Source organism: Aythya fuligula, chromosome 17 (assembly GCF_009819795.1).
Source record: "Aythya fuligula isolate bAytFul2 chromosome 17, bAytFul2.pri, whole genome shotgun sequence".
Classification (NCBI taxonomy): Eukaryota; Metazoa; Chordata; class Aves; order Anseriformes; family Anatidae; genus Aythya; species Aythya fuligula.
The window spans coordinates 4164277-4186079 of record NC_045575.1 but is presented as its reverse complement, the minus strand read 5'-3'; the positions used below and the strand labels follow the sequence as shown (position 1 = coordinate 4186079).

Below are 21803 nucleotides of genomic sequence, written 5' to 3'. Positions count from 1 at the left end.
ACCTGCAGCCCTACAGACGTGGTACAACAGCCCCATCTCTTCTGGCTCAGTCACTGAGGAAGGGGAGAAAGCCCCATCCCGGTGCACTTGCCACTAGAAGTGATTCCCAGTGGCAGCAAATATAGCTACAAAGCTGCCATTCAATGTGCCCTGATGGCTCCTGAAGAAGCACAGCAGGAACACTCCATCAGACTACAATTAGCCACAACTGTTTTACTGGTTGCTGCTTCAGCAATTTATAGGCTCCAGGTTAAAGGCTCAGTCAGCAGTGCTCTCATTGCCACTGCTCTAATACATCCTCTGCAAGCTGGATTGGAAATGTTCTGAAATTAATAATTAAACAAGAGATTTGGTTCAGATCTCAAAGGTATGCCAATAAATAGAGAAATGCTGAAAAGTCTCCCAGGTGCAGACTGCTTGATGCAAAAATCAAAGTATTTCACAACACAAAAGAGGTTTAGTTCTCAATCACTCTGTTACAGCCAAGACCTTCTCCTGCTTGCCATCATTGCAGTTTCACTATTGCACAAGAGAAAATCGTGTTTCCTACAGAAGCTGCAAGCAGCGCAAAAGGAGTTTGTCATGGGAATGTTTTCCAAGGCTAACAGCTAAGCACAAAACCACCAAATTTGAGCTTCCATCCATCACACTGGGAATTTGATGCTTTCACAGAGAGAAGACCATGCAGTTACCCACTTATCCAGTCCCCCATTCACTCATGCAAGGGCAGATTTACATCTGTATGTATATCTGGATCATATGCATTTTGCCAGCCCACCAGCTGCTGGTCCATGAAACCGTGGCTGTTTGCCCAGGTGGGATTACGGTCCCCAGAGACAGACAAACCACGTCCCCCCAAACTTGGAGGACACGCTGAGCACTTGGCTCATTCAAAACTGGGGGGGGGATGGGGGTCATGAGAAACGTCAGCGTTTTCTTCATCAGCGACCGTGGCCCATATTTTTAGCTGCTTTGATTTCTTGCTGCATTTCGGAAGAGCAGGCGGGTTCTCCCGCAGTGCCACCGGCCGCTCTCCCCTCGGCCCCGCAGGTTGCTCCCGGTGCAGCGCAGCCCCCGCTCCGCCGGCCGGGAGCCGCCGTCCTGCTGGGCTCGGGGGACACCGGTGGGCACCCTGGATGCGGTCTCCCCCCTCTTTTTCCCCCTTTTTTTTCCCCCTTCCCGGCGAGGAGCCGAGCTCGGAGCCGCTCCAGCTGGGCTGCTCCGGGACCGGCTCCGGTGCCCGCCCGGTTGCGGTTCCCCCTCCCCGGTACCTGGGCAGCGGCTGCGGGTCCCGGCGCGTCCCGCAGCACCGCGGCAGCGAGGAAAGGTGGAGAGGGGGGCGGAAAAAAACGCGGCCGCCCCCGTGCGGGCCGGGCCGGGGCGGAGCGGGGAGGGGCGGAGGCACCGGCACGGGCACCGGGGCTGCGGGCGGCCGTGCGGGGCCGGGTGCGGGTGCGCCCGTGGGGTGAAGCAGGACCCGTTACCAGGCCTCGGCGGGGTGGAGAGGACAAGTCCAGCGATGCTCCGGGGCACCGGGAGGTCCCTGCCTGCCCCTCCGGGCTCGGTAGCCCGGTGGCGAGCGTCACGGAGCGGCGGAGGGGGTCGGGGCCAGCCGCTGCTGCTGCCCGGTGCCCCGGCCTTTGCTGTTCTGCTGCTGAAGAGCCAGGCAGGGGATCGCCATCTGCTGCCTGGGCACAGTTACTCCTGCCTTCTTGGAAACAGCCAGCCTCATCCTTTCCCGGGTCACTTATTTTACGTTGCCCTTCCGGATTTACATTTTTCTACTCGCTTTGGAGACGGGGATCTATTCCCTCTCCTGCCTGCCCGGCATGTTTTCTGCTTTCCCCAATAAACTGCTTTCCTTATCCATCAGACTCCATCTGGGGGAACGTCAGCATCTCTGTATGCCTTTTACTTGCACATGCCCCAAGTATATATTCTGTTTTTCCTCTGTGAATTTTGGGATGCCCCTGGATAAAGAGAAAGGTTTTTTCTCCCCTACATGCAGACTATCTTGGGTCACTGCTGTCTTACACCCTGATTATATGACTCCCTGATGCTGTGCAGGACGTTGACTGCCCTCTAATGCACACCTTTATTGCTCCCTGATCCAAATGATATGAAAGGCTTAGCTGGGCTGCTCAGATACATTTTTTAGTTGTTAACAACAGCTCGCTCCCAAGGGATGCAGTACAGCTGGCAGCAGGGACCCACGGCTCCCTGCCCTGCCCAAACTGCCCTGCACAAACTGCCTGCACTACCTGTCAAAGTTTGTCCTGTTAGCGCGTCCTGCTCGTGGCACTCCTTGGATTGCACGTGAGCAGTGCTGGAATAGTTTAGAGAGAATCTGCTGTGGAGAGGCTGTGACCTGGGCCCATACTAGGCAGAATGAAGCCAACCTTGATTTAGAAGTAGGGGCTGAAATTATTTGATATTCCCCGATCTGGATGCTCCTCCAGGTAGGAAGAGTGGGGTTTAAAGATGGCCGGATGAGGGACAGAAGTTTGCTTCTCACAGGTTCTGTTGTTTCTATTCCATTGTTCACAGGAGAGAGAGCTTGAAAACACAAGGGCTAGGTGTTTGCCCCTGAAGTCAGATACACTCTGATGCTTGCAACCCAGTGCTGGTTTTCTGCTACCTCTTGTCCTGACAGGGACCAGCACCAAGCACACATGGATCAAGGGAAAGCTGTGGGGATGGGAAGAGATCATTTAAATCTAGCCCTCCAGAATGACAGAAATAGTACAGAACTGGAAGTTCTGCAGAATATAAATTCCTGATGAAGCTCAAATTAAACCCAGCCATCTGTCCTCCCTTGGTCAGTTCTCCCAGCTCAGACTTTGTCTCTTCTCTCTCCCCTTTCTCCCACACCCCCAGTTTCGAATTTCTAACAAACTCTTGCCACTTTTCTGTCCTCTCCAACCGATTGCCCAGCCAACACACATTGGTCCCTGTGGCATCGGGTGTACTCTGCTCTCAGCCAGCTCCCAGCCTAAAGGTCTGGCATGCTCTGCCCAGGGACACAGACGTGGAGCTTTCCCACTCCCACAGGGGTGACGGCTCTGGGCTGGTAGGGGTGAGCCTGAGATCAGCTGTCAGCAGAGGGGACAGCAGGGTTGTCTGTCCAGCAGCTTCAGGAATTTCTTTTGCTTCCCACTTGCTTCAAATACTGTCCAGTAGCTTTCATGCAGTATCCTGGCTTAATTTCTCCAGGACCACAGCACTTCATCAGGGCCCAGCCTGGAGATGTATCTGGGTGCCCGTGCTCTGGTGCAAGGGGCGGCTGGAGGGGTGGGCAGGGAGGAGAAACTGGGAAGTGCTGCCCACTGCATCGACCCTCGGCATCAGCACTCTGCTGCCCACTACTGCTCCATGTCTTCACGAAGCACTTGCAGTCAGGATTGATTTCAGAGCTTTTGAGCGAGCTGTGCTCTGAATTAGAAGCTCCTTGTCTTGCACGGTGCAGGGAGAGACAGCAACTTCACGTCCAAGACCTGTAGAAGCCCTAGATGGAGAGCCCCCCGGGCTGCCCCCAGCCTGACCACCCCCAGCTCTGCCTTTGTGTTCCCACACCCATCCTCGCCCTGTCTCCAGCGCTTCCACTGATGGCGGTGGGAGCATCTTCTGCCTGCTCAGCCCCCCGGCCAGCGAGCAGCGCTGCTGCTGCAGAGCAGGGAACGGGAACGCGCGGCGCTGAACCAGCGGAACCGCAAGGGAAAGGAGAAGGAGGCGCGCCAGGGGCCGGGCGCGCCACGGGCGGGGCGTGCCAGGGGCGGGGCGCGCCGGGATTGGCGGGCGGCGAGAAGGGGCGCGCTCTGATTGGTGCTGCTCGCCGCGGCGGGGGCGGGGCCGCGCGGTTCTCGCGGGAACCGGGCGCCAGCGCGCCAAATTCCTCCCGCGGCGGTGGCCGGGATGCGGCGGCGGGGAGGCGCGGGGCGCGCCGAGCCGGGCGGCGGCGACCCCGATCCCGATCCCGAAGGGGCGAGGTGAGGACGGGTCGGGGGAGGGAGCGGCGACAGTGACAACCAACAGCAGCCCCGGGGGTGGCGGCTGACGGTGGCGCGTCTCGCAGGGACGATGGCCCCGCGCTGTCCGCCCTCAAGCGCCTGGAGCGGTCGCAGCGCACGGACCGGCTGGATGCTCTGTTCGGCTTCGAGCGGCCCTCGGAGCCCGGCGAGAGGACGGGCTGGCTCATCAATATGCATCCGGTAAAGGGCTGGAGGGGCTGTGATCAGCCAGCCCTGGGTTGGGGGGCGAGGGGAGGTCCCGGGGGGTGCCCACGGAGAGGCGCCCTTGGGTCCGGGATCACCCCGCTGAGGGTGCGTTGCCCGTGTGCAGACAGAGGTGCTGGATGAGGACCGGCGGCCGGTGAGCGCTGTGGATTACTACTTTGTGCAGGAGGATGGGAGCCGCTTCAAGGTGGGTCCGTGCCCAGGTGCCGGTGGGTGCGGTGCCTGCCCTGCCCACTGCCCCCCTAGGGTGCCAATGGCAGTGGGGAAGCACGGCTGTCACCTCTGTGCTCTCTCCTAGGTGGCTTTGCCCTACAGACCTTACTTCTACATCGCCACCCAGCAGGTGAGAACGGGTGCGGAGCTGCGCTCTCTGAGCCCCTCGGGTGGCACAGGACCCTGGAGAGCTGCAGGTGCTCGTGGGCACCCTGGTTTGGGATGAGAAAAACGCGGTGACAGTGCTTCTGTCCATGGCTTCCTTGGGGTGGTTGGAGAAGGGCTGGGATGGGAAGTGACCATTGGCCATGCTGGGGCTCTTCCAGGCTCATTCATCGTGGTGAGGAGCTACCCCCAGCACTGCCTGTTTCGTATTCTCCCCTGTTCTTTTTCTTAGTTCTCAAGTGGTTTCCCACAGCCTGGGCAGTGGTGACCATCTGCTCTCACCCCCTTTTCATCTGCGATACAGAAATTAACCTTGTGAGCTGCAAACCTGGGCCCAGTCTGACTGCTCTGTCAGCTGGCAGCCAAAACCTCCCTATTGGAAGGGACTAGTTTTGGGGGCAGCTCCTGTCCTTACCTTGCTGTGCCAGCACCCAGAACCACCTTTGAGGCTGTCTTCTCTGGTAGAGCAGTGCCTGGCTGCGGTGCTCAGTCGCAATTCCTTCACAGGGCTGTGAGCGAGAAGTGTCCTCCTTCCTTTCTAAGAAGTTCCAAGGGAAAATTGCAAAGCTGGAAACTGTCCCCAAAGAAGACTTGGATCTGGTCTGTATTCCTCTGCCCACTGTACTGTTGAGTAACATCTTTTTCTGACTCTATCTCTGCTGAATATAAGTAAAATAGAGAACCGTCCTGGTGGAAGGGATCTTCAAAGATCATCTAGTCCAGCTGCCTAACTTCTTCGAGGCTAACCAAAACCTAAGGCGTGTTACTGGGGGCATTGCCCAAATGCTTCTTGAACACTGACAGACCTGGGGCATCAACCACATCTCTTGAGTGCCGAAGGGAAACTGCATGCTTGGCCTCAATTTCCTAGCGCTGTTTGCAGTGCATATCAGAAATGGATTACTTATTGCTTGTTGCTTACTGATAGTAACTAATATGCTTTTCCATGAGGACATTATCTTTTTCACAGCAAGTTCTAGATGTTTCTTGAATTTCAGCAGGGTGGGAGAATCCTTGGGGGGTGGGTAGGAGAACTGCTTCTCTTTGACCAGCTCTTTCTGGGTGCCCCATTGTGCCTTGAGGCACAGGGGCTGGCTGGGTTCTAGCTGCAAAGCACAGCTCCTTGTCTACAGCGCTGTCAAACAGACTTCCCCACTCTTCGGTACCTCTTCTTTTACCAGTTCTTCCACCCGTATCAATGTAGTTTACCTTCCGATCTCATTACCTTGTAGCCAAATCACTTGGTGGGTCTGAAGCGGAACTACATCAAGCTGTCCTTCAACACAGTGGATGACTTGGTGAAGGTGCGAAAAGAGATTTCTCCTGCTGTAAGGAAAAACAGAGAGCGAGACCAGGCGAATGATGTCTATACGTCCATGCTGTCCAGGTGAGAGCTCTTAGGACGGCTGATCCCCGGTATTTAGTTTCCCTTGGATGTTTCTTAGCTCTTGTTTAGACAGGGATTTTCCTGCGTGGGAACTAAATTCATGTGTGCCACTGTCACCACTCTCCAAGATGATTCTTGGAGCTCAGTGACAGAGACATGCTGCGCCTCAAGAGGGCCTCAAAGCCTCTTTGTGATGTCTTGAGCTAGTACCTCTGCCTGTAATCGTAATAGATGCACTGATTCTTGAAAAAGATTGCCCAGTGCCTCCCAGATCACTGAGAATATTCTTATTACTGGCTGTGACTAAAGAGGGGAAAAAAAAACAAACACCTTTTTCTATCAGAATGACAAGCTGGACTCTTGTTTACAGAACTGGAAACACAGTATAAAACACACTTCTTAAAGTCTACCAGAAAATGCAAGTTAAAAATTCAGCCTTCTTTTTGGTTTCCCATCCCTGAAGTCTGCTTTCAATTGAAACATATCTGAGGAAGAAGAGTCAAGGGAAATGAGCATTTTCTGCTCACCTGAAAGGTGTACTTCTGCTCTTCAGAGTTATTCTTGGGTTGCCCCATTATCCTTAGATTTGTTACCCTACTTTATAAATCCAGCTCTGTAGAGCGTATTCATTATACAGGCATCTGTGGGTTTTTGTCTGTACCTCTCCATAGACGTTACACACAAGTATGACCAAAGGTGAGCTGAAGATGGGGAGTTGATGGGATGGTGCAGCACTGCCTCATGCTGTCAGTCCTGAGATCCATCTTTCCATAATTTTTGTACAAAGGGGAAGTGTTTCTCATCTTATTTACCATTGACTGCTCTTGGGATGTTGCTGCCACCATGCTGCTGTCCCTTACATTGCCAATGCTGCTATGTCTGAGATGTGCATCAGCCTGCTTACACACAGTGGCTGCTTTCCTCTGCTCCTCGCAGTGCTCTGGCTGGAGGCAGCCTGACCACAGAGGAAGAAGGAGCCTCAAAAAAGATTGCCAACCAAATGGACAACATTGTGGATATGCGGGAGTACGATGTGCCCTACCATGTCCGCCTCTCCATTGACCTGAAGATCCATGTGGTGAGTAAGGAATAGAGAAGTTGGAAAAGCTTTGTTTTCTTGCTGCTGTGCTCCTGAAGTGCAGGCATGATAGGAATTTTCTCCCTTTCTCTTCAGGACCTTTACAAAGGTGTCCTTGACAATAAGTTAACATGTAAAGTTTGGTCCTGTACTGCTGGTCTTTTTTCTCAGTTAATGACACACAGAAAAGTTAAATGATTGTACGCCCATGGTTTGTGCCTTTCTTCCGAAGCATACTTAATTTGTGCAGTTCTGTTCGCAGTATAGAAACAAACGCACTGCTAGCAGCCAGCCTTGCAGTAAGGCACTGCTGACCCTTCTCTCTTGCTAGGCTCACTGGTACAACGTGCGATACCGGGGCAGCACCCTTCCTCCAGAAATCACCCGCCGAGATGACCTCGTGGAGCGACCAGTAAGCATTTGTCAGGCCGGCTGCAGTCTGGCCCTGGACATGGCTTGTTTTCCTCTTAGAAGCTGGCTCGCAGCAGTAATTTCCCATATGCATCAGGTGTTAACCCCACAGCATTGCTGGGGCAAGTTTTGTCCATGGGCTTGGGTAGCGGTATTACTTTGGGTGGATAAAGCAGTAAAATGATTACCTGGGGGGGGGTTCTGGCTTACTTGCTGCCCCACCACTAGGCCTAGCAAGCCTGATGAGAATCACTTTTACCTTCAAATCAGCTTTGAAATGTTTTAATGTGTTTGCCCTTACCCAGGATCCTGTTGTTCTTGCCTTTGACATTGAAACTACCAAACTCCCTTTGAAGTTTCCTGATGCAGAGACAGACCAGATCATGATGGTCTCCTACATGATTGATGGGCAGGTAATGGAACAACAGTTACCTTTATGTTTCAGCAGCAGAGCTGGGGAGGAGGCCAGTGTTTCACCTCCGACCAGGCTTGCTTTGCTGCTGGCTGCTTGGTGTTTAGCCAATGGATCTGGAAATGAAATTAAAGTCTGAATGATACATGAGAATTTCATTTGGTGCTTCATGGACCCCAGCTCAGGCTGATGGTTCTCCTCCAAGGGAATCTGGAGGGCACAGAAGACATTTCTGCTGTCCTGTGTTATCTGCCTGTGGCTTCCTTTGCTGATGTGCAGCTGTGGGTCAGGAGCTGATTCCCAAACAGTTGCTCCTACCTGACAAAAGCTCTGACTGTCAGAGCATGTGGGGTTTATCCCCAGCAAGAGAAAGATGTTTCATCGTTTGGACAGCATCTTCTGTTTGCCTGCAAACCTGTCTCTGGTGCACAAGGAACGTGAGTCCTCCTAACTGATTCTTTGTCACCATCCTAGGGCTACCTGATCACAAACAGGGAGATTGTCTCCGAGGATATTGAAGACTTTGAGTTTACTCCCAAGCCGGAGTATGAGGGACCATTTTGTGTCTTTAATGAACCAGATGAAGTAAGTAGCTTCTACCTGGTAGATACAGCTGCTTCTTACATGCGTGGTTCTCTTGTTGGCCAAGGATAGCTTGTCGCTCAGTATCCTGCCTCCCTGGGAAACATGGTGGGCCCTGTAGGTTCAGTCATGCTTTCATTTCTTGGTAATAATGGTAAGACAGATCGGGTTCTGGCTAATGTGGGGAGGAGAGCAGAAGGGTGGAGTAAACTGTGTTATACCCAGTGGCTCTCTGTGATGGGTGCGAAGTGATTTCCTATTTTTCTCCTTCTGTTTCATACTAGGCTCATTTAATCCAGAGGTGGTTTGAACATGTCCAGGAGACCAAACCTACTATCATTGTCACATACAATGGAGACTTCTTTGACTGGTAAGATCAGGAACGGAAACTAACCTGTTTTCTACTGGGAGAGTGTGACATGAGCTGTGGGTCAGAGTCAGGTACCAGCCTCAATATCTTTCCCCTTCTGTAGCTCACAAAGGGGTTGTGTGTGGTTTGCTGTATGTGATCCATGCTGATTATCCAGCTGGTATGAGTACCTCACTGAATCCTCTGTTCAGTAGCTTTGCAGTATGACCTTCTGTAGAGTCCCATTCACTTGGTCAGGAGATTGCTGAGCTAATTCTAAATCATTGTCAGTTTGGCAGCCGTTGTATATCGATGAGCCTAGTGTTTGAAGGTGGAGAACTGGAAAAGGGGTTCAAAGAAAAGGGGAATAACAAGGAGGAGCACTGGCGAGCCTTTGGGAAGCAAGAGAAGCTAGGTCATAGAGCTCTGCCTTCTGGTAAACGATATAAGCAATTAGCTTTGCCTCTTCATTCATCCTGTAATTCTGCCCTAAAGGAAGCTTTCCCTGAGTCCAGATATGGGCTTCGTCTCAAACGATCGGTGGAGATGAAGGAAAATAGCTATTGTTTGTTCGCCTCTTTCCTCAGGCCCTTTGTGGAAGCAAGAGCAGCAGCTCATGGAATCAATATGTATCAGGAAATTGGATTTCAGAAGGACAGCCAGGGAGAGTACAAAGCATCACAGTGCATCCACATGGACTGTCTAAGGTATCAAATGCTACCACATAACTGCGTCTTAGATTTATATCAAATAATAGATTATAAAACTTTATAAATCTATAATAAATTATAGATTATAAATCTTTCTATTTTAAGATTTTATAAATCTTAGATTTATATAAAATACCTAAAGTTAATGTGTTTGAACACTGTATTCCTGTCTCTTCGAGGCTTGCACTTATCCTACCTCACTAGATTGGCATCGTAGTCTGTTTCTTTGCCCTGTTGCTCCCCTTGGCACACTCTTCACTACAGAAGCTGTGAAGTCTTCACCATACTAGCCTGAAGGGCTAATTCTGTTCATGTAGTCTGTCGCTGGTTTACACTAGGTGTCTGAGATCTGACTTGAGCAGTGGATAAAGAGCAGGGTGAGATTAGGCCATTGTGGTTGGGCAGGGACCATATCCTGGCTCACCAGCCTGCCTGGCACAGGGAGAAGAGGAAAGGACATGTGTGCAAGAGGCTGCGATCTGTCTCAGAAGCTAAGGTTTTTGTGGGGGTTTCCTCCCCTGGACCAGTGTCTGAGCTTTGGAGGATGGCTGGCTGTCTTTGCAATGCTGATGGCTTCTCTTCCTGTAGTTAAATCATTGAGGGATGAAGTGGGAATGCTATAAATCTGAGCAATGGCAATGTTTGGATGGTGGGCTTGTCCTGGTCAGGATTTCAGTGCATTAGGAGAGATGCAGAATGTGCAGCCTCTTATTCCACCGCTCTTGGATCCTCTGCTCTCAGCTGTCCTTGTTCTGTCCAAAGTCAAGGTCCTGTTTGCATGCCTGAGCCCTTTCTGAAGGTAAGGGCTGGCTTCTGTGCACAGACTGACATCTTCATTGCTCTGTCCAGGTGGGTGAAGAGAGACAGTTACCTCCCAGTGGGAAGTCACAACCTGAAAGCAGCAGCTAAAGCAAAGCTGGGCTATGATCCAGTGGAGCTGGACCCTGAAGAGATGTGCCGGATGGCTACAGAGGAGCCTCAGGTATTCCCTCCCTGTGCTGTATCTCTTCTGAGCAATTGGAAAACAATCCATGGAAGTCTACAGCACCTGCAATATCGCTGAGTCTTGAAGTGTTACAGAACGTCTTTGCTTAATGCAGTGATTTTTGAGAAATTAACTCAATCTGTTTCTCCAAATTTTAGATACCTTTGAAGCACTTGAGCTTGTGGGGAGAAAGGATGGGATTTCTTTGGAAGTGTTTCTAACAGCGGCATTGCACTGTATACTATTTACATGGGTGCAAGGTGTCAGATATCACCTAAATTAGGAACACCATGACTTTCTGGAGGGACATAAAACAGGCTTACTGCTCAAGGTTGTTGCAGCAGAGCAGGTTATGGACAAAGGCATGGGATATATAGTTAGACAAGATGATCTTGAAGGTCTTTTCTAACCTGTAATTTCCAATTCTGTGATTTCTGCTGAAGCCCTCAAGGGTTCAAGCCCATCTTTGCAGGCCTGGAGTAGCCTCCTGACTGCAGCATCTGTGCAGATACATGCAATGAACTTATCTTCACTATTTCTTTAATTGAAAACTGGGGTGTAGCTGTGCAGTTAGAGCTATAGCAGGATGTCCTTCTAGGCCAACAGAAAATTATTTGCATCCTAGGATATGTAGAAGTATGCCTTTCCCTTCTGCCTGATGAGATGGGCATGTACAGCAGGAAACAGTAAAACATTGTGTTCATTGAGTTGCTATATCACATATGATAGGGACTAATTTGGCTCTCATCCTTCCCCAACAGACCCTGGCCACTTATTCAGTGTCCGACGCAGTTGCTACCTATTACATGTATATGAAGTATGTGCATCCTTTCATTTTTGCGTTGTGCACCATCATTCCCATGGAGCCTGATGAGGTGAGTGTACTCCTGAAATGACAAATCGCCTGCTGGGCAAAGAGCTGCATCTCCCACAACACAGCATTGCACTGGCAAAAGGACAGATTCCTACTGCCCAGGTCCATTCCCACCCGTGACAGCAAAGGAGGGAGAGTGGGCTTGGAGGCTACTCCTTTTCCTCCACAGTCCTTGGACATTTCAAGGGCCCATGAACTGGTGGTGCCCAGATTCAGCTGATTTTTAATCTGGGACTATAGCCATGAAAAGCTGGGTCTCCTGATCACTATTCTGTCCTTGGCTTTAGGGAGGATCACAGGCAGGAAGCTGTCTATGCTGAACATAGAAAATGTCCCTTTGTCCTCACACTGGTGTATTTTATAAAGGCTCCAGATGGTGGAGGAGGGTCAGAAGACAGACAACAGCAGACATTCAGATGTCTTTATGCTGTGATTATACAGAGACTGCTAAGAGCTCTAACCCTGACAGTGCATCAGCCATCACTGTCCTCCTATAAAGTATTCCTGCATAGCCAAAGCAAAGGAGTTTTGCTTTTTCCCCTGCTCTGATCATCCTGGCCTTGCACTGCAGTCCTGCTTGCTGCGTGGTGTAATTGCAAGTTTGTCACCGGCCGACACATTTCAGTTCACTGGTGTGGCAGCAGGGCCTGGTACCACCAGCGCTCTGTACAGCATTTCTTTTTGTGCCCAAATTTGATGTCTCTCTTACAGGTGTTGCGGAAAGGCTCTGGGACACTGTGTGAGGCACTGCTGATGGTTCAAGCGTATCACGCCAACATCATCTTCCCCAATAAGCAGGAGCAGGAATTTAACAAACTCACAGAGGACGGGCACGTGCTGGACTCGGAGACGTATGTAGGAGGCCATGTGGAAGCACTGGAATCGGGAGTTTTTCGCAGTGACATCCCCTGCCGCTTCAAGATGGTAAAGGGCCTCAAACCAAGCTTGAACCCTTGCTTGGACCTCTTTCACCTGTTTAAAGCTGCTATGTTATCTCTGTCACCTCCCCCTCTGAGATGCATGTGTTGTGCTCATGGACTAAGCTTTTAGAGGCAGCTCCACTCTGCTGTGTAGTGCACCACACTTTGTTGTACACCTCAGTGGCTCTAATCTAAGAAATGATCACAGGGGAACATGCGCCACATGTATAAAAGGATCCTTCCTGTTCAGTTATCTCTCTCTCATGAGAGATGTCCTAGAAGCAGTGCTGTTTCTCAGTGCTGTTTCCATGCCCCTGCAGAATCCTGCTGCCTTTGACTTCTTGGTGCAGCACGTGGAGAAGACACTCCGGCATGCTATTGAGGAGGAGGAGGGTTTGCCATTGGATCAAGTCACCAACTTCCAGGAGGTAAGTTGTTCAAGCCCTGACCTGCAGAGCATGTCTGGGCTTTCTGGGGAAAGCTGTGCTGTGAGGCTGGAGCTACAGCGAGCCCATGTCCTGTGCGTATGGGTCAGTGTTGTGTAATGGGTGTCTTCAGCTCTGAGTTCTGCTCTGTGTATGTCTGTGACCTATTTCCCATTTCAATAGGGAATATAGGCATAGGCTGGGGGCAAGGCTGTGATTTTTCCTTATCCTGAAAGTATCTGGTGAGAGGTTTCACGTTTAAAGCTCCTGTTTTGAAATCATTTTATACTCTGTGGAAAGAGACAAAGAAATTTTATCTACGACCACCTGCAAGGTAGATGATGGTCGTGGATGTTCTAAGCAGCCACCTCCTCCAGCCACTCCAGCCCAGGAATCTCCTCCCCAGTTGCTGGAACCCAGACTGGCCATCCAGGGTCTCTTGCCCCAGTTGCACAATTTGACTGCTACTTTCCCATTTGCAGGTTCAACCACTAGCAAACGCTGAGCAGAGATCTTAGAGACCGAATTCAGCATGCATTTGGCTCCCTACCTCTCTATCAGAGTTTCACTTCTTTGTCTCCCCACAGGTTTGTGATGAAATCAAAGTCAAACTGAATTCCCTGAAGGATGTCCCTAACAGAATTGAGTGTCCCCTTATCTACCATTTAGACGTGGGGGCCATGTACCCCAACATCATTCTGACCAACAGATTGCAGGTGGGTAACATCAGGAAAGTCTCTCCCATTTTGTCTTCCAGAAGATCTCTCTGGTCCCTCTGATTTGATCCCCTGAACAGCAGATCCCATCTCTGCTCAAGTCAGGGGTATCAAGTAAGGGTGGGTCTAAAATTCAGTCAAACTTGCATGGATGTTGGGTCTGCAGAGCAGAAAGGTCTGTCAGAGGTAGAGCTAAAGGTTCGGGTAGGACTCTTCCAAACAGACAAATGAAACATCTATTGTTTTTGCTGTAACTTTAAGCAGAACTTACAGTATATCATCTCTTTGCTAATAAATGTGTTCTTTTGCCACCCAACACCTGTTTGGTTTTGACATGAATCATGGTTTAAAAGCAGAGCTGTGTCCTCTGACATCTGCACATCTCTTACTTGTGTCCAGCCCTCAGCAATAGTAGACGAGGCCACGTGTGCTGCCTGTGACTTCAACAAGCCGGGTGCCAACTGTCAGCGCCGAATGACGTGGCAGTGGAGAGGAGAATTCAGTAAGTACGAAAAGGACCTTGCTCTCCAACTCAGGCTGAGACTAATTCCTGCTTCTCCCCTGGAAAACTCATAGTTGCCTTCCTTTGCAGTGCCTGCAAGCCGCAGCGAGTACCACCGCATCCAGCAGCAGCTGGAATCTGAGAAGTTCCCTCCCCTGTACCCCGATGGAGCACCCCGGGCCTTCCACGAGCTCTCCCGTGAAGAACAGGCCAAGTATGAGAAGAAGCGACTGGCAGGTAGAAGTCAATGTCATGATCTGGAGTAGTGTTTTGCAACCCAAACTGTAAATGGCGTGCATCAATAGTTGCTGTTTTGGGGTTAGTTTGCTTGTGCTGATCAGAATGAGTCTGGCCTCAAACTATGCAATGAAAATTCTTCTCCAGGATCCCAGCCTGGAGTGCCTTCATGCTTTCCAAAGAGAGGTCAAGCACCCATACCTCTGTTGGCTTTTCTCTTTCTGTCTGCTGAGAGCCATGCCTTTGAGTTCAAACACGAATGACTCAGTTTTGAAGGGTACTAATTAAAGACATTCATAATTCATGAAACGGGAGCATCACATTATCCCTGCACCTAGAGTGATGAAGCATCCAGCTAGGTGGGGACTGCGAGCAGAGCCTGGATTAGTGGATGGGCTGTATGGATGTGCAAACATCAGGATGACTTTTATTTCCCTGCCTTTCCCTGTGTCTCAGTAAAGGGATTTGATTTTGGCTTCTCTCCACACTGCTGTATTCCTTCTCCTCCTTTTGTCTCTCTGCTCACACACACCTGATGCGTATTTGTGCTGAAAGAACCTTTCCTGGACCACTTCACTGTGGATCTGCTGGGAGTGCCCTGCTGCAGTTCTGTCCATCCTCTCTGTCCATAGTGGGGCACTGACCCCTGAGAAGCTCCTTCTCTTTATTTCCGTAACTAGATTATTGCCGGAAGGCCTATAAGAAGATCCACGTCACCAAGGTGGAGGAGCGGGTCACCACCATCTGCCAGCGAGAGAATTCTTTCTATGTGGACACCGTGCGAGCCTTCAGGGACCGTCGCTACGAGTTCAAGGGGCTGCACAAGGTATTGGGCTTGAATTCTGGTTTTGTTTGTCTCCCCGAGGATAGGGAGTTCTCATCTCTCACCTGGAGCCCTAAAGGGTGGTGTTGTTTGGCCTTTGTATTCAGTAGGGAAACAATGGATTTCCTGACAGTAGTTACAACCTCCGATTTTACTGGATTTAGCAAATGCTTAGTTCAGCTGTTCTGTCTGGCCTGTGTTCAGTTTCAGGCATTCTTCTTAAGCTGAAAATGGGATATACTGAGAGCAAAATCTAGACCTCAGGTCGAGAAAGGAGAGAAGCACATTCCAGTTCTCAGCTTTTTGGAGCCTGTGATGGAGGGGACCGGGGCATGTTTATTGTTAAATTATGTTGAAGGAAATGACAGGGCCTTGGGACTCTGTCTATGAAAGAACTCATTAAGGAGCCGTTTGCTCTGTGGTTTCTCTTTGATGCTGCTTTTGCCATGAATCATGCAGCTTGCTGAGAGGTTTATTCTACACAAGGGGTTCAGCTGTTAAACTAGATGCTATCTATTGCTGCAGGCAGCGTATTCAGGTCTTGCCCACAGGACACATGGTGCACAATTGATGCAGGAAGGAAAAAGTGTATGTAGTTAATGCTAGTCTTCCCACTGTTCTTTAGCAGTGGTACTGGGCTAGAGCTCTAATGTCACAGTGGGACCTGGGGGGAAGCAGCCTGCATACAGTTCCTGCCAGCAGTGACGTGTGGGACTGCTCTGACTCTGCCTGTCGCTCCCAGGTGTGGAAGAAGAAGCTGGCTGCAGCTGTGGAGATGGGAGATGCCTCTGAAGTGAAACGCTGCAAGAACATGGAGATCCTCTACGATTCACTGCAGCTGGCACACAAGTGCATCCTCAATTCTTTCTATGGCTATGTCATGCGGAAAGGGTGAGTTGTTGTTGCTGGAGTCCTCCAGAGAGGATCCTTGAATACCAGGATTATTTTAGGAAGGCTGTCACTTGCTTCACCTACTTCTGAAGCACAAGATGATGATGGGTCATCACTTTTTCACTGGAACACTTTTTCCTCTTGCTTCTATTAATGACCTCTAATCTTCGAGACCTTTCCCAGACTCTGTGGCTTTGAGCAACAAGTGTCAGCAATCTTGTCTATTAGTGTTTTTTCAGCTTTTCTGATCATGAAGAGGGGAAGGAGAGCAATCTACCAAGGCCCAGAGTTGCTGTGTTTCTTGTGCTTCTTTCTCTGCACATCCTCCTGACCTTTCCCATAGATGGGTTTGAGGTAGCACTGCACGCTCATCACTTAAACTCCTTTGTTCACAGAGCTCGCTGGTACTCCATGGAAATGGCTGGGATTGTCTGCTTCACTGGAGCAAATATCATCACGCAGGCCAGGGAACTGATTGAGCAGATTGGGTGAGTATGTGCTGAGCTGGGAAAGAAAGGTGGTTCTGCATGTGGTGTGAGAAAATGGGTAAGAGCAGGATTGGACTGTGTGGAGTAGAGGACTAGTGGGACAGATGTGGGAGCAAGTTGGTTGCTGAAAGATTGGGTGCTTAGTGTTGCAGGTTGGGATTGCTGACACTGCTGTGGTTTGTCTGTTGCCCTACAAGTGCTCCCTTTGCAGAAGGGACTGGAGGGTGGATGCAACAGGCTGTGTCCCCTGTGCAGGCAGAAGCAGAGCAGTTCTTTGGCTTATTATCCACTGTCCTGAGTGATCTTTCTTCCTTTCTTAGGAGACCTCTGGAACTGGATACAGATGGGATCTGGTGTGTCCTTCCTAACAGCTTCCCAGAAAACTTTGTCATCAAGTCAACCAATGCCAAGAAGCCAAAGGTGACAATCTCCTACCCAGGTGCTATGCTGAACATCTTGGTGAAGGTGAGTCTTGCACACATCCAGGCCAGCTCTGCAGTCTGGGGAAAAAAATGGGGGACTGATAAGGAGAGAAAGTATTTTGCTTTTCTATGGGCCTGCGAGACACCTGGACTGTTCTTGCAAGCGGAGTTGGCAATAGAGGCAGTGGAGTATGCCTCTGTGTTCTGGAGTTTGGCCCAGCATGGAGAAGGGGCTCTGTTTTGTTTCTGCTCCATGCGTAACAAGCAAATGTTGAGGCTGGTAGCTTTGCTTGCAACACAGATGCTCTCTGATACGGACAGCATCTAAGTGGAGGGAGAGGCTCTGATATCCGTGCAGCTGAGAGGGTGGCATACAAGAGGCTAGGGTTGATGTGCTCTCATCTACCATAAAATTGTAGAATGGTTTGGATTGGAAGGGACCTTAAAGATCACCTAGTTCCAACTCCCCTACCATGGACAGGGACACCTCCCACTCGACCAGGCTGCTCAAATGTTCAGGATGTGCCCTTCAGGCACATCTCATCTTTCTAGAGAGATGCTCAGTGATCCCTTCAGACAGGATGTGCCTGAAGGGCCTCTCTTGATATAACCAGCCCAGCTGTTGAGTGAAGCCTTCCCTTGGGGCTGTGCCTACAGGAAGGCTTCACAAACGATCAGTACCAGGAACTGGAGGACCCAGCCTCTCTCACCTATGTCACACGCTCAGAGAACAGCATCTTTTTTGAAGTGGATGGACCATACCTGGCCATGATCCTCCCAGCTTCCAAGGAGGAGGGCAAGAAGCTGAAGAAAAGGTAAGACTTCAAATCTTGAAATGCTGTTATGTCCCTGTGGTTGTTGGCTCTGAGCTGGCAGCATGTTTCAGTTGTTTTCTTGAAATGGCAAGCTCTATATGTCAGATCTGTCTTTGAATCCAGTTATGTACTTGCCTCCGTTAACATGCTATAGCAATAAATTTTAGAAAATAATAGTAAAACAACATTTCTCCATCTTGCTGACCCAACATACTCTCCCTGTTTAGCTGTAAGGTGTGCAAAGAACTTTGACTTTCCTTCTAAGGACTTTTAATATTGCTTATACTCTACCTAATCTCTTTTAAACTCACTAGTTCTGATCTTTCTGTCTCTCAGGAGTTCCACTGATCATTTTCCATGAGGTTTCCCCTTTGTTTTCTGTTTGGAGAAAGGAATAGGTCTTGCTGTTATCACATTATAGGGAAACAGTTGTGGTCAAATCTTACTGATTTTTTTTTTTCCACAGCATCCTAAACCATAATACCAGCAATCACTAGCAACAGGAGTGCCCATAGGCCTGGGTCTGAATTTAGAAAAATGCCATTGCCATCCTCCAGTCCCCTCTGTCCTTAAAATGCTCCATTTGTTTGTGCTTTTTGTCCCTGTCAGACAAGTTTTAGCATCTGCATCTAGCATCTCCTGGCAGTGCCTTCCCATGAGAAGCAATTCCATGCCACAGAAGTCAAGCTGAGGAGGAGCTCTGAATGGATGCTGTGCATAGGACACATCATGTGCATCTCAATGTGCATCTTGTCTCAGGGACCCTTGATTTCCTGTAGTTTCAGGATGTTGGCAAGTGCACGTAATCCTCAGTCATGCTCAAACAGAAATAGTCTAGAGGTGGCTGACAGGCACCATCATCAGTGGAGGAAGAGAAGGGTGCGCTTATAGGAACTGGTTCAGGTGTGAGGAGCACTGTCAAAGTGGCATAGACTTGAGTATCATCTCTCTTCCCTTAGCTGAGCTTCCTGTAACATTTATCTTGAGACCTATGTACAAATAATAGGCAGGGGAAAAGCAAAAATGGGTAGTGTGTTCTTATAGTCACATTGCTAGCTATATCCAGTTTCCTCTGAATTGTTTTGCCAGCCAAACAATTTGTAAGTTTCTTTTTTGGAAGCTTACAAACTTTTTTACTTTTTCTCTAAAACTCTTCTCCGCTTCCCCACCCATCTTATCCTTTCTCTCACCTCATGGCCTTTTTCTTGTGTGCAACTAAGAACATTTTCCTAGTTGGTATGAATGAGCTGGGTCACGAGCTGATGTGCTTTTGCAGGCCAAGCTGAAACAATTTGTAGAGCTACCGTAAATTCTCTGAGATTATCCTGGCACAGAGAGCACCGCAGCTTAGCTTAACTTGCCTGATGTCTGCCCTGTGTGGCACTGCTGGGAGAAGGGCCCTGGCAGGAGGAGAGCAATTGGAGCCCGGGGAAACACATCCCAGGGTCGGAGGGCAGGTTTTGCACGGGCTGTGTGTGTCCCAGGTACGCGGTGTTCAACGAGGATGGGTCCCTGGCTGAGCTGAAGGGATTCGAGGTGAAGCGACGAGGTGAGCTGCAGCTTGTGAAGATCTTCCAGTCCTCTGTGTTTGAGGCCTTCCTGAAAGGCACCACCCTGGAGGAGGTCTACGCTTCTGTGGCCAAGGTGGCTGACTACTGGCTAGACGTGCTGTACAGCAAGGTAGGCATTCCTCTGCAGGTTGTCTGTCCCTTGTGCATCCTTGCTCCTGGAAAAAAAAAAAAAGGTGTAAAAGCTGATAGGACACTGTGGGAGGGAGGACTTTGTTTGCAGGGATGAGGTGGACCATTGTGCCTCTGGTCATTTCTATCTTAATTCTGCTGCATTGGCTCTCTAGGGCTGCAGTTCAGTGTCTTTTATTGCAGCAGCTCTTCTAGCTCTTCTTTTCTAGCTGTTAGTGGGGGGCTGAGTGTTGTGCTTCTCCAGTCATCTCTTTCATGGAGCTGGTCTGGCAGCCCTCATCCCCTAAGGATGTTATCTAAGGGCATCTGCTGAGGCAGAGAACGACAGAGCCACTTGCCTGCAGAGTGTTATGAGAAGTATGGAGAGCTATGAAGAAAATAGTGAGAGCAAACACAAGAAAAGTCAGATATTGGGGTGCAGGATAGACTGCGAGCTCAGCTGGGGAGTTCCTTGGGACCACTTTCAATTTTTGCAGTGACCTGGTACCACGAATTCTTGGTGAGCCGAACTCTGCAGCACCAGGTGCACAATTCAGAGTGGTGCTACCACAGCCCAGCCACAGGACGAACTCCAATAAAAGCCTTAAACCCGTGCCAGACATATTTAATGGGTTGTGTTGACAACTGGAACAGAGGGCAATTTCCAAACTGATTATGAAGAGAGCCACATCAGCTGCATATGGGCGTTCCCTGTAGCTAACAGCAGCAAAGTTTGATCATTGGGTTCTTGCTAGCTTTTTTTTGTGTGCCCTGCCTCTCCTTTTCAGGCTGCCAACATGCCTGATTCAGAGCTGTTTGAGCTGATCTCGGAGAACCGTTCCATGTCTCGCAAGCTGGAGGACTACGGGGAGCAGAAATCCACCTCCATCAGCACTGCCAAGCGCCTGGCAGAATTCCTGGGAGACCAGATGGTGAAGGATGCAGGGCTGAGCTGCCGGTTCATCATTTCCAAGAAACCAGAAGGGTCTCCAGTCACTGAGAGGTAAACCTGTCTTGAAGGGGACGAGGCTTTTGATAGTTTGATAGGGTGACTGTGAAGGAAGGGCAGGGTAGCAGCACCTAAGTGAGTTGGTGCTGTGTGACCACAAGCTTGCCTGCCTGCTGGCTTGGACTGTGAGGAAGGTGAGCAATTTGTAACCCTGTGCAGTGGAAGAAGAAGAGGAGAATCCCTGAGGGTCTCTGCAGTATGGGAGAGGGGATCCCATGCAGCCAGAACCTTAGTCCCACTGGGTAGTAAGTGCTTCCCTGCCTTTTCCAGGGCCATCCCCCTTGCCATCTTCCAAGCAGAGCCCACCGTACGGAAGCATTACCTCCGGAAATGGCTGAAGAGCCCCTCACTACAGGACTTCAACATCCGTGCAGTGAGTTGAGCACCTCTGTGATGCAGCACGGCCTGTGGCTCTGTCACAACAGCTCCTCCCTTTGGAGGCACTGCATGGGCAGCAGCTATTTGTGCTTGCAGATTGCTGCGGAAGGTCCCTAGGGAAATGCCCGACCCTGCATCTTAGCAGCAAAACCTAAATTTGCACCCTCCTGCTGCATTTTTTTTCACTATCCACTGCTCTGCCCTGTTTGCAGATCCTGGACTGGGATTACTACATTGAAAGACTGGGCAGCACCATTCAGAAAATCATTACTATTCCTGCAGCTCTGCAGCAGGTACAGGAGTAGAGGGTTGCAGGTCCGTGGTGGTGGGAGGGGTGTGTGGAGGGCATTGGTCAGCGAACTCTGTAATTTGGGGATTTTCCCCAGGTAAAGAACCCGGTGCCACGGGTCCGGCACCCTGACTGGCTGCATAAGAAACTCCTGGAGAAGAACGATGTGTACAAACAAAAAAAAATCAATGAACTCTTCACTTCTGAAGGCAAGAGACAGGTAATGAGGGTGAGGAAAGGATGCTGGCTGTGCTGAGCAAGTGTTTCTACACGCATGTCTTCCTGCTGTCTTTTCCTCTCAGGTCCTTGCCAACCAGCCCCAGGAGGGAACACCCAGCTCACAGATCAGTGACATAGAGGATTTTGGGGTTGCCAAGAGCCTTCAGCCATCAGTTCCCATCGCAAATAAACGGAAGCGAGTCCCTCTGGCAGAGGAAAGCCAACAGATGTCCCAGAGCCTGGAGCTATCCCAGTCCTGGCGAGAGATCCTGGGCCCACCTCCTCCCATGGGAACCAGCAAGGTAGGCAAAGCAGCGGGGGGCAGGAGCAGACCAGAAGACGTCCTGGGGTTGTGTGCTTCTACCAGAGAAGCTTGGGGACCAGCTGGAGCAATCTGTGGGTCTTCTGAAATCCTCTCTACTTCCATGGTTTAGGGCTACAAAAAGAAATAGAACTGGGAGAGGCCCCTAACAGAGCAAATGGGGGCAGTGACAGCTTCCTAGCTGTAGCAAGGACACCATCCAGCCTCGGCAGTGCACAGCTTGGAGTTGCGTGTCTGGGAAGCATAGCCTGGTTCCTGTGGCTCCTGTTC

At 50.3% G+C, this 21803-nt stretch overlaps 2 protein-coding genes across 4 annotated transcripts in view; one reads left to right on the top strand and one right to left on the bottom strand.

Annotated features, from left to right (window-relative positions):
- The window catches only part of AIFM3 (apoptosis inducing factor mitochondria associated 3), a 41658-nt gene extending 40359 nt beyond the window's left edge, over positions 1-1299 (bottom strand). For all 3 annotated transcript variants that reach the window (XM_032198805.1, XM_032198806.1, XM_032198807.1), the window contains exon 1: positions 1272-1299. The gene's annotated coding sequence lies outside the window, so the exon portion shown is untranslated. The remainder of the gene's footprint in view (positions 1-1271) is intronic.
- The window catches only part of POLE (DNA polymerase epsilon, catalytic subunit), a 34344-nt gene that overhangs the window by 2574 nt on the left and 9967 nt on the right, over positions 1-21803 (top strand). Inside the window, exons 2-30 of the mRNA XM_032199074.1 lie at positions 4033-4208; positions 4339-4419; positions 4531-4575; positions 5118-5210; positions 5843-5997; positions 6934-7075; positions 7407-7487; positions 7792-7899; positions 8373-8483; positions 8765-8850; positions 9417-9536; positions 10389-10521; positions 11286-11399; positions 12110-12322; positions 12639-12746; positions 13331-13459; positions 13859-13961; positions 14052-14198; positions 14879-15024; positions 15764-15912; positions 16308-16400; positions 16721-16865; positions 17480-17637; positions 19122-19317; positions 20105-20319; positions 20596-20698; positions 20916-20996; positions 21090-21212; positions 21295-21513. Coding sequence (XP_032054965.1) covers positions 4033-4208; positions 4339-4419; positions 4531-4575; positions 5118-5210; positions 5843-5997; positions 6934-7075; positions 7407-7487; positions 7792-7899; positions 8373-8483; positions 8765-8850; positions 9417-9536; positions 10389-10521; positions 11286-11399; positions 12110-12322; positions 12639-12746; positions 13331-13459; positions 13859-13961; positions 14052-14198; positions 14879-15024; positions 15764-15912; positions 16308-16400; positions 16721-16865; positions 17480-17637; positions 19122-19317; positions 20105-20319; positions 20596-20698; positions 20916-20996; positions 21090-21212; positions 21295-21513 — 3773 coding nt within the window. The remainder of the gene's footprint in view (positions 1-4032; positions 4209-4338; positions 4420-4530; positions 4576-5117; positions 5211-5842; positions 5998-6933; positions 7076-7406; positions 7488-7791; positions 7900-8372; positions 8484-8764; positions 8851-9416; positions 9537-10388; positions 10522-11285; positions 11400-12109; positions 12323-12638; positions 12747-13330; positions 13460-13858; positions 13962-14051; positions 14199-14878; positions 15025-15763; positions 15913-16307; positions 16401-16720; positions 16866-17479; positions 17638-19121; positions 19318-20104; positions 20320-20595; positions 20699-20915; positions 20997-21089; positions 21213-21294; positions 21514-21803) is intronic.